This window comes from Xenia sp. Carnegie-2017, unplaced genomic scaffold (genome assembly GCF_021976095.1).
Source record: "Xenia sp. Carnegie-2017 unplaced genomic scaffold, XeniaSp_v1 HiC_scaffold_3, whole genome shotgun sequence".
NCBI lineage: Eukaryota > Metazoa > Cnidaria > Anthozoa > Malacalcyonacea > Xeniidae > Xenia > Xenia sp. Carnegie-2017.
In genome coordinates this window covers 5598649-5610500 of record NW_025813493.1, presented here as the reverse complement: position 1 = coordinate 5610500, position 11852 = coordinate 5598649, and the positions used below count along the sequence as shown (strand labels likewise).

The 11852-nt window shown below is 33.6% G+C and overlaps 1 protein-coding gene across 5 annotated transcripts in view; it reads left to right on the top strand.

The window, feature by feature from the left end:
- The window catches only part of LOC124454079 (cytosolic phospholipase A2-like), a 25181-nt gene extending 15604 nt beyond the window's left edge, over positions 1–9577 (top strand). For 4 of the 5 annotated variants that reach the window (XM_047004883.1, XM_047004882.1, XM_047004881.1 and 1 more), the window contains exons 9-17: positions 654–864; positions 1214–1328; positions 2166–2303; positions 2496–2582; positions 3123–3221; positions 3794–3907; positions 4785–4960; positions 7695–7899; positions 8968–9577. In XM_047004883.1, the coding sequence (XP_046860839.1) occupies positions 654–864; positions 1214–1328; positions 2166–2303; positions 2496–2582; positions 3123–3221; positions 3794–3907; positions 4785–4960; positions 7695–7899; positions 8968–9293 (1471 nt within the window). In that variant the 3' untranslated portion in view covers positions 9294–9577. The remainder of the gene's footprint in view (positions 1–653; positions 865–1213; positions 1329–2165; positions 2304–2495; positions 2583–3122; positions 3222–3793; positions 3908–4784; positions 4961–7694; positions 7900–8967) is intronic. The other variant, XM_047004885.1, reaches the window with a different exon arrangement.
- The last annotated feature ends 2275 nt before the right edge of the window (positions 9578–11852 follow it).

The window sequence follows — 11852 nt, the reverse complement described above, 5'->3', positions numbered from 1 at the left end:
TTGTTTTTGTCTTTTTCTCGAGGCCCAATTTGAGGTCGATAGAAAAGCAGTTATTATAAGCTATTTTTATATCAAGATGTAAATTAGATGTGTTTGATGGTGTTAAGGTGCAACCATGCTAAGACTACATATTTAGTTTCATTGTAAACCAAGCAACTGTAGTTCGTGAACTTTCTAAAGTTTTACTGATCAATGACTAATTGTTTGTACAGTAAGATTTCCATTCAATACAGTCCTTCATTTGTGAATGCATAACATCTTTTCAATTTAAGACTACTGCATGCGAATGTTAACGTTACTGAGCGTTTTAGGCTACAACTGTCACTACTAAAATTGCTAATTTTGTTGAAAACGTGTTTTTTTGCTGATGTTCTTGCTCTTTTATTGAAAAAAAAAAATAAAAAAAGAATGTTTTTATGATGGTGAGCTTTGGCTTTCGATTTCGCTACACTTTCTACAATGTAGTCATGTGGGCTAATGATCTTATTCTCTCATTTTTTATTGTGAATTACAAGTAAGAAACTATGCATTAAACTAGAGTTTTTGTATAAATATTGGACCTCTGTTTTTTCATACAAACCCTCATTGAAAGAATAACTGAAGAAAGACATCAGCAATGTATATTTTTGTTCTTTTGTTTTTTTTTCTATTAGGTATATTTCAACTCTTTATGCCAACAATGAATCGCCAGATGAACTTTCCTGCGATCAAATGGCAACACACCTGAAAACAAGATTTGATACCAAACTGCACAGCCATTTTCGTATGGAATTTAGAAAACGCATGAAAGAAAAATCCAAAACTGGTCAGTTAGTTAGATTTACTGATTTCTTTGGTATGGCAATTGGACATGCTTTGCTGGAGGTACAGTAATTAAAATTTGCATGGCCCAACTTTACAAAAATGAAGAAGAGCTCGACAAAGTTTCTTGAAAAAACTTTTTGATTTTTTGAATAAAAATTCTGCGCAGCAGAGTTGTAAAGAAAAATACATGAACCCAGTTTTTTGTATATCTACAAGCACTGACGTTAAAATAATTTACAAGAGCTCTCTTTATCGATTTATGTACATTTCTTAATACTTAAAAGCAATTTGACTGTCGCAAGATTAAGAAAGGAAGAGCTTCATAATCAGAAGCCCAAAAATCGACGATGCGAAATTTCTTCTTCAGTTATTAGGCTATATTATTTGTATTTGTGTTAATCTATTAAAGAAAGAAGATGCTAAACTGAGTGAGCAAGTTGAAAAAGTAAAAGATGGAAATTTTCCACTGCCAATTGCAACAGCTCTTCGTGTCAAAAAAGATGTCAAAGCTTTGGATTTCAACGGTAATAGAACTATCATTGAACAATCTAATGTAATTATCTGGAATGGATAGAAATTTAAAATGGCTATTGAATAAATAAACTGAAAAGTGGAAACATTAAAAATGGCGTAAAGATGAACATTTCTGCTACATCCGTTAAAAATGAGGCAATCTATTCCAACTAGCTATAAATTGTTGAGAACATTACAAATCTATGTTTTGTCCCATAAAGAAAAGATTCAACGAAATTCTGGAATGGTCTTTTGGTGTTTTTGGCATTGACATTTTTTTGTGAATGTTTAAAACTTCTGATGAAGTAATGAGTTGTTTAATTACAGTTTTGTAGTGGCTATAGCAACAATGTTTTTAATTGAGGTATATTTGGTATGCCTCATTTTTTTTTACTTCAAATTTGATGTTTTCACGAAGTAGTTATTCATAATTAATCTATAGTGTTTTTAACATAGATGAACTAAAAGTTTCAATTTTATTAGCACTTCTTATATGCAAATGTCAACATTGTCGTTTTTGACACGTTTAGCGTCATTCTGAACACATTCTGAACATTGTATATTCAATTGACAAAAATAAAGAACTTTACGGTGTAGAAAAAACTAAAACCTCCTATCGCTTTTGCTATATTCCTGTAGCCCCAAAAAAATACAGTCTTATACTTTTTGACTTCCGTACTAGTCATGACGCCAGAATGAACAAACATGGCGTCAAGAAAGTTTGCAGACGAGCACCACCTAACCTTCGTAGTTAAAACTGGGCAACTTTCACACAACGTAAAATGATGACTACACATATGATATTAGCTACTAAAAAATTTTCGATACTTTTTTCTTTGTGTTTCTAGAATGGGTGGAATTTACGCCTTTCGAATATGGCTCTCCAAGATTTGGTGTTTTTGGAAAAACGTCACACTTTGGTGGAAAGTATTACAAAGGCCGTTTAGTTACAGAGTATGGCGAACCTCCATTGCATTTTCTGCAAGGTAATTGATTCATACATATTGCACTGAAAAGAGAATACCCGAGTTAGATATTTTACATGAGTCACTCATGTTTTAAAAGTTCGATTACATTAAGTGAGCCAAAGATTTTTCAAGGATTTTACGAATTATTGATGAATGTCAAGCAAAATATATAGTGTTAACAAAATCCACTTATTTCTCTTTATGAGACAGGTGTGTGGGGAAGTGCTTTCAGCATCATATTGAATTCATTGAAAGAAGATGACGAAAAACGTGGCAAAAATCACAAAGATGAATTAGGTAAAGGAGTCGTAACGATGAAATTCATATATAATCAGATCGTAAAAATGTTTTCAGCTCTATATTTAGTTTTCAAAGCTCTCTAACTTGACTGTTGCACTCAAACTTAACGAGTTGACGTTTAGGCTTAATGAACAGAGCTTTTTCACTTAACAGCTAGGTTCCATACCAAAAAAAAACAATGACGAAAATTGCTCAAAAAAACATCCTACAGCAAAGCAGGCTTTATTCTGGAGGGCAGTGGTTTATTGATTTCCCAATACTTTTTCTTATTTGGGGATAAACTATAACTTGTACTCAAATGAAACTTTGAAAAAACGATTTTCGTTGAACTGCTTTCTTTCCATATTTCATGAAGTTGCGTATTACAATCCATAAATGTCATTTTCACGAAGTGGCGTATTACAATCCATAAATGCGATTTTCTTTAGACAACAATAAAGCATTGCGAAGCTTATCGTCAAAATCGATTTTTTTTGTTTTGCAAAATGTAAACTTGGTTTCACAGTTAAAGTCATCTTATTATTTTTACTTTAATAGTGTCTGCAATCAAGATAGATGTAGATAACTGTAAGACAGAAGATAATGACAGCGAAGACGAAGACAAAGACAAAAATAAGCCCGAAGACGAAGTAGACAGTACGTTTATGTTATTTTTTATTCCCTCTTTCTTTGATTGGATTAGTTGGAGAACAGTAATGTATAAATTCGGCAAAAATACTTTTACTGCATGAAGCTTACGTATATATAGTTATATCACAAACTTCGATTCATAGAAAATGAAGGTATATGTTTAAAACATTGTGTAGTCAAAAGCAAATCTCCCTCGATCAGTAGTAACAAAGCCAGCCCGTTTTTACCACTACAATTGAAATATTTCTGTGTTTAATCACTGGAAATACAATTAATGGAATTCTCCTCTGCCCTTAATCCTAAGTATGACATAAAATTCTTGTATCTAGCTACTTTTCATTTTTTTTCAATTTTAATAATTATTTTTTCTTGATAATTTTAAAATTTTGTTAAAATCCTGCAAAATGAAAACTATTATGCAATGCAATTGAGAAATAAAAGATGTTTACTGTATTTTCACAGGCTTATGAAACCTAGAAGATTTTTTTGGGAACTCTAGAATTAATAATTAACAATTCGCCATGACATTTGCGATTTTCAAAACAATGTTTTTATTTCGTATTCAATTTTCCTTCCAGATAAAGGTTGGGTGACGCAGATGTTGAACCCCAAAAATATTTTTGCAACTCGCAAAGGAAAAGCCGCTGAATGCTTTGACTTTTGCCGTGGACTCAAGTTAAAGAACAAAAACGGTAACACTTCATTCTATGAATCATTTTGGACCATGATCTTTTTTTGACAAAAATAATGAAGTTATACATTTTGCGTTTCAGTGTCAAAATCGTTTTGAGAAAATGTAATTTATTGTTTGAGTAATGTAGTTTATGTTTTCATCGTCAAAAATACCATTGGATGAAATCACAAAATTTCCTGGGTTTTTATTCTTGCATATTTGTAAGAAATTACCTGAATTGTGACGATTAATAATGTTTAGCCAAAAACCATGACCAGCCGACAATTTGAAGAAATATCGTATAAACCAAGTTCCGAAGAAGCAAGACATCTTGGGATTGCAAAATATGCATCAAAACAAAACGAGAAGTGAACTGTAAATTTTCGACTTTATTTCAAAGTCATCCTTAGACAGAAAGATTCTTTGAAGATGTCTTGCTTTTTCTGAATTTGCTTTATATTATATTGTTTAGCCACTTGTCCGTCTTAAAAACCTCGTGCTCTCCACTTCTCCACTCTTATGTCCACTGTTCTCTAAGTAATCATAGAACTGGACCGTGTGATCTTAAATTTATTTTGGACCAGTAGTGAAGCTTGCGCGTTTTTTACTCCTACAATGCAAATTTTTTTGGGCTTATGCAATCACTGGAAAAACAATGAATGTAATTAACTTTCTTTAAAAAATGAATAATAATCATGCTGTTAAATTTGCATTGCAGTAGTAAAGGATCGGAATGGCTTTGCTACTATTTTTGGAAAAAATATGTAGAGAACAAAATTTCATGTATGAAAAAATATCCACGTAATTTTGTTTTCTGTATTTGCTATCTGTAGTCATGCAATTATATTGTTTGTGTAAAGCTGGTTTTAAATATTTACAACGCAACCTGACTATAGGAACTGTTGGTGGTAAGGACGCTGTATTCAAGAATAAAACCATGTGTGTTGTTGATAGCGGTATAGCTTTCAATTCACCATTTCCTGTTCTACTGAGACCAGAAAGAAAAGTTGAATTAATTTTGTCGTTCGACTTCAGTCAAAGAGATAATGGAGACAAAGAACCTCCTTTTCATGTGAGTCACTTCACATTTATTTGCACGTTTTATTCTATTGATGGCTATTTCTATCAAATGAGTTGTTTCAATGCAGCAATAATTTTTATTTCTTTTCACGTGCTGTCAACTGATTTTCGTAATTTCGCGCATAAACAACGTTCAATCCTACTTTCCGACGGTAAACACACGTGTCAAAAATACGAGATCAAATTAGAAAAATCGGAGACTCAATTGGTCGGACATAGTATTGTATATGTAAAATAGTGGCAATTAAATAGAAAGAAGATGCTCTTGGGGCATTTGTAAATCTTACTTTAGAAATCCAAAACGGCTAATTATAAAGGCAGAAGGCGTAAGAGTAAATAAAAACCATTTTCCGTCAAATGAAAAGAAAGCTTAGATATGACATGCAATATGCAGATAAAAGTTATAGAGGAAAATAAAAACATTTTTAACGTTGTCACGGATATTAAGCTTGCATTTTTCAAAGCAAGCTTAAGAAGACAAAGAGCGTGCCAAAAATATATGATTGAAAACTTGTTCAGTGCATCTACAAGCGCCAATTTCAGAGTTTGCTCTGTCACAAATTACTTGACAATGAATTTGAGCATACGTAGTCAACTCCATCAACTCTCCAAGTTCATGATCATGGCAACAATCAACTCGATGTACTACTAACGATTATGAAGTATTTAGATAGCTCAATCACAAGTATTCAGATAAATCATCTGCGCATGCGCAGTCTTCTTGAGTATGCGTACACAACTCCATAAACTCTCGAAGTTAATGGATATGGCAACGACCAACAGTATGAACTAATACCGATTATGAAGTAATTAGCTCGCTCAGTCACAAAGTTTTGGATATATCATCTGTGCATGTGCATTATGCTTGAGCATGCTGCCCAAGTTCTTGGTCATGGCAACGACCAACTGCATGTACTAGCACCGACTTTGAAGTAAATAGCATGCTTAGTAACAATTTAGTACTGAAATAATCTGCGCATGCGCTTGAGCATGCGCCGTCTACTCGACTAATTGTTCATAGTCGTAGCAATGACTAATTATATGTACTTAAACTACATTTGTGGCAATTAGCTCCTTTTGTCGCAAATTATCGAAGAAATAATCTGGGCATGCGCAGTAGTGACTTTAACAATACCACAACATTTGTAAGCCTTTAAATTTATGTATATATATGTAAAGCTAAAACTTCATATAATAGATGTCAACTAGCAGTGGAAGCTGGGTGCGATATAGTATGCAGCGGCTTAGGGGCCCACACTTCGATGGCGACCGTACTCTCCCTGCGTACCCCGAGCAAAGACTATCGCAGGTGATCTCGGGGTCTGATGGGCGGAAGCTTGCTATTGCATCTCCGAAGTAGGATAGCGTGGAGGGGCCGAAATCTCTTACCTAAACGATGGCATGCGGCGTTCTAGTGCCTTACGCTTAACAAGGTATCGGGAAGCATGAACCGAAAACGGGGTGTTTTGCTTTTGAATTTTATCTTTTTGTTTATCTCATAAAAGAAACTAGAACATCCAAAGATACTGTAAAGTTTAAAAAAACTGTTGCCTCTTTGACTATACATTTTTTACATGTTACCTTTTGCAATGTAACTTTCTCATAACTTTCTCGTGATGAACGAGAGCCTGCTTATACAATGTAACTCTCATGAACGAAAGCACTCACGTGCTTTATGGAAAAAGGGATCATATACTTTTTTAGTGATAGTTTTTACAAAGATTTTTTACATAGAAAGTTTTTAAAAACATTTAATAAGCCAAGCCATTGTGTAAATTGAACCCTTATGTCATAAAATTTTAATTCATTTTGGAGAGTAAATTTCTTTTTTAACGATTCAATCTAGAAAGTAACTTCAAATATCGAGTAAGTTTGCGATTCAACAGTACACTTTTCCGATTAAAAGGACTTCTTTTAATCGCACAGAGACAGTCGTCCACTTTGTTACGTAGATGCATGTAGTGTGTATTTCGTTGTAAGAACCCACCCGATCAAAGATTATCTAGTTCCAATTTTAGGTGCATCCAGCGAAGAAAATTGCAAGTCATAGAATTTTTTATAGCTATAGTTTAAATTCCATTTTTACGTATATAACTTGTAAATGAATCTGAAAATCTAATTTTAGGGAGATTTCATCCATCAATAATAATAATATTGATAAGTGATTATAAGACAGCGAATCCAACATGTAGTAAAAATAGCAATTTAAAAATTTGTATGAATTGCCTTTTTAGCGCCTTGTGTAGTTGGAATTCGTCCTGGATATTCTAAGTCATGTCGTAAAGGCCCGTAACAATCTTTACAAAAAAGTCATTTGCACGACAACATGCCAATATCCAAGCTTTCTTTCGATCGCTATGCTTTTTCCTAACCCAAAACAATTAATATTTACTGTTATGCCTTCTGCCTTTATAAATAATCGTTCTGAATAACTATTATACGATTCACGAATGCCCTAAAACTCAAAATCATCTCCTGACCATTTTAGCCACATTTTTTTGCCATTATTCTATGCATAAACAATACTACGTTCGACTATTTGATTGTCCAAATTTTTTAATTTGATCTCGTATTTTTGACATCTGTGTCTACCGTCGGAAAGTTGGATTAAACAGGAATGATCTAATCTGTTGGGAGAAAGTTGCACCTAGTTTTAAAACCATGGCTATTACAAAAAGGTGCTATCTTTAACATGTAGAACCTATGCTTTTCCTTCTTTTATCCAGGAACTGTTGAAAGCAGAGAAATGGGCAAGAGAAAATAAATATCCCTTTCCAAATATTAAGGATAATCCGGTGGTCAAAGATTCAGAGGTCAAAGATTCTGAAATTCGTGAATGTTATGTATTTGAAGATGAAAATGATCCGAACTGCCCAATAATTTTACATTTTCCAGTTGTAAACAACTCATTTCGAGAGTATCTTAGCCCAGGTGAATAAATGCTTAACATACGGATGTGCCTTTTAATGCAATTATCTCAAGTAAGGAAGTATCTTCCGTGTATCACATGTGAAGGAAGTATCTTCCATGTATCACACGTAAAAGAAGTATCTTCCATGTCACACGTAAAGGAAGTATCTTCTATGTGTCACACGTAAAAGATGTATCTTCCATATGTCACACGTAAAGGAAGTATCTTCCATATGTCACACGTAAAGGAAGTATCTTCCATGTGTCACACGTAAAGGAAGTATCTTCCATATGTCACACGTAAAGGAAGTATCTTCCATATGTCACACGTAAAGGAAGTATCTTCCATGTGTCACACGTAAAGGAAGTATCTTCCATATGTCACACGTAAAGGAAGTATCTTCCATGTGTCACACGTAATGAAGTATCTTCCATATGTCACACGTAAAGGAAGTATCTTCCATGTGTCACACGTAAAGGAAGTATCTTCCATATGTCACACGTAAAGGAAGTATCTTCCATATGTCACACGTAAAGGAAGTATCTTCCATATGTCACACGTAAAGGAAGTATCTTCCATGTGTCACACGTAAAGGAAGTATCTTCCATATGTCACACGTAAAGGAAGTATCTTCCATATGTCACACGTAAAGGAAGTATCTTCCATGTGTCAAACGTAAAGAAAGTATCTTCCCAATGGCAAATTGACGTTTATTCAACCCAAAATTTACTATTAAAGTTGATTTCACCTTTCTTTCGAAATTTTACAATATTCATTTGAACATTTAAATATTTTTACAAATATAAATGCTTGTTTTGTAGTTCCTTCAAACTTGTGGAAAATGATCTGATTGTTTAGTATAAAACTAAATAAAAAATTGACCAATCAGATTATCTGCCGTAAGTTTTAAAAATGCACACTACAAAAACGGACATTTGAATGTTTGTACATGTATTTGAATGTTCCAGTCATGTTGTCAAAAGCATGGTGAAATCGACGCTCTTATTAACTTAAACTAATTTTGAACCTTTTATGATTTATACTACACAATATTGATCCATCAAAACAATGGGGTTTTTTTTTTGAAGGTGTGAAGAGAGAGAAAGATGACGACATAGAGTTTGCAAACTTTGACATTTTTGACGACCCCGATGAGCCTTATTCCTCCTTCAAATTTGAATACAAGCCCAAAACGTTCGAAAGATTGCATGAACTAATGAAATACAATACGCTCGTGAGCATTGATCTGATCAAGGGAAAAATAATCGATATTGTAAAGTACAGGCGAAAGCACAGAAAGTATGCTAAGAAACACTCATTAAAGGAAAAAAATGTTAACAATAGTTTTAGTCCCTTCACTTGTATACCAAAATACCAAAATAATCCACATCGTATAAACCAACCTAACATTTAAACTATAAGTTGTTAGTGCCCGTTTGTAGTGTTAGTAGATTAATTTGCTTTATTATATGTAATTCCACAGACTTACATTTGTATTACATAATAAGCGTGTATGTAACTGATGTAGTACTTACGTAGGAGTAAAGCTCATAAATAAATATGATCAAAAGTTCATAATAAGTAATATCTTACATTTACTTTTCTACTTCCAATGTCCTAGCTTTATATTCAGGCTGATTTCTAATGTAAGTACTTACGTAGAGATAAAGTTCACAAATAAATATAATCAAAAGTTCATAACAGGTTAATGTTTTACTTTTATTTTTCTACTTCCAATGTCCTATAGCTTTATATACGAGCTGACCTCCTATGTCTTCTATACTAACCTACCTTCACTGTCTCGTCTTTAGACGAGGTTAACTTTAATTTAATTCTACTCTCCGTCCTTCATTGTCCTACTTTCACCATGACCTACAGTGCCTTACTTCTATACTAACCTACCTCCACTGTCTTATCTTTTGACGAGGTTAACTTTAATTTAATTCTACTCTCCGTCCTTCACTGTCCTACTATCGCCATGACCTACAGTGCCTTACTTCTATACTAACCTACCTCCACTATCTAACCTTTAGATGAAGTAAACTTTAATTTAATTCTACTCTCCGTCCTTCACTGTCCTACTATCACCATGACCTACAGTGCCTTACTTCTATACTAACCTACCTCCACTGTCTCATCTTTTGACGAGGTTAACTTTAAATTAATTTTACTCTCCTTCCTTCACTGTCCTACTATCACCATGACTTACAGTGCCTTACTTCTATACTAACCTACCTCCACTGTCTCGTCTTTAGACGAGGTTAACTTTAATTTAATTCTACTCTCCGTCCTTCACTGTCCTACTATCGCCATGACCTACAGTGACTTACTTCTATACTAACCTACCTCCACTGTCTCATCTTTAGACGAGGTTAACTTTAATTTAATTTTACTCTCCGTCCTTCACTGTCCTACTATCACCATGACCTACAGTGCATTACTTCTATACTAACCTACCTCCACTGTCTCATCTTTTGACGAGGTTAACTTTAAATTAATTTTACTCTCCTTCCTTCACTGTCCTACTATCACCATGACCTACAGTGACTTACTTCTATACTAACCTACCTCCACTGTCTCATCTTTAGACGAGGTTAACTTTAATTTTACTCTCCTTCCTTCATTGTCCTACTATCACCATGACTTACAGTGCCTTACTTCTATACTAACCTACCTCCACTGTCTCACCTTTAGATGAGGTAAACTTTAATTTAATTTTACTCTCCGTCCTTCACTGTCCTACTATCACCATGACCCTCAGTGACTTACTTCTATAATAACCTACCTCCACTGTCTAACCTTTAGATGAGGTAAACTTTAATTTAATTTTACTCTCCGTCCTTCACTGTCCTACTATGACCATGACCTACAGTGCCTTACTTCTATACTAACCTACCTCCACTGTCTCACCTTTAGATGAAGTAAACTTTAATTTAATTCTACTCTATCACTATGTAAATTCTATATATATCAACATGTAAGCATGATGGCGTTCTTTAAAAAGATAAAGAAAGAAGATTATGGCGTGGATGCTTGGTTCAACGACTGGGACATAGAGTAGACAAAAAGGTAGAAATAAAGGTAGACATAATTTTTTCATGCCATGTAAACTATAAGCATTGTGTCTATACAATGACAATATACATAATAAATTTGTTGTTTGATAAAGTCTATGGACTCACACATTTCACGGTACACATGTTGGACCTTTTAATAGTTATCAAGAATATAATCATTTTTAAAAACACAGTCAAAGCAATCATATTTAAACATTTTTTATGATTTCGTAATAATCAACCAGCATCTCATAAGCGGACACCTCCGACAAAAACACATCAAGTCATGATCACAAGGGTGTCCTTATACGGTAAGTTTGATTACATTCATTGCAATCGAATATAAAAATGCTTTTAAAAACGTCTATGCCTGTATGGAGTAAAGAACGTTCTGAATTTTCTTCCTTGATGTTTTCCATCGTTACAAACATTTGCTGGCACGGATGAAACTATGAAACACAATAGTGGTCATTTTACGGGCGTGATTAACACTATCGTTTCTACGTCATTAAATTAAATATTCAATTTCATTACATGTTATTTTGCTGTGACATGATTTCTTTTACACGAAATTTTTAAAACATCCATGGAAAATTTTTGTTAGGTGTTGTTGTTACAACACACAATACACAGTTGAAAGCTCGTTTTAAAGAGTACCTACCTTGATTAAGCATGTCTCCCGAATATGCGCCGCATCTAAAGTAACAAATATTTGAAGAGCGCCGCACTTTCTTATACCTGTAAATACGGTAACTGAGTTGGTTGATTGAGCTAAGATCTGTTTTTATAGTAAAATACAAACTTAACTGCAAACGAATCATTGTACGTATTGTTGGTATTATTTAACTGTGGGTGAAAAGTGATGACGGTAAATGATTTGTGCTATAAATATTTTTAATAAAAATTATAAATATTTA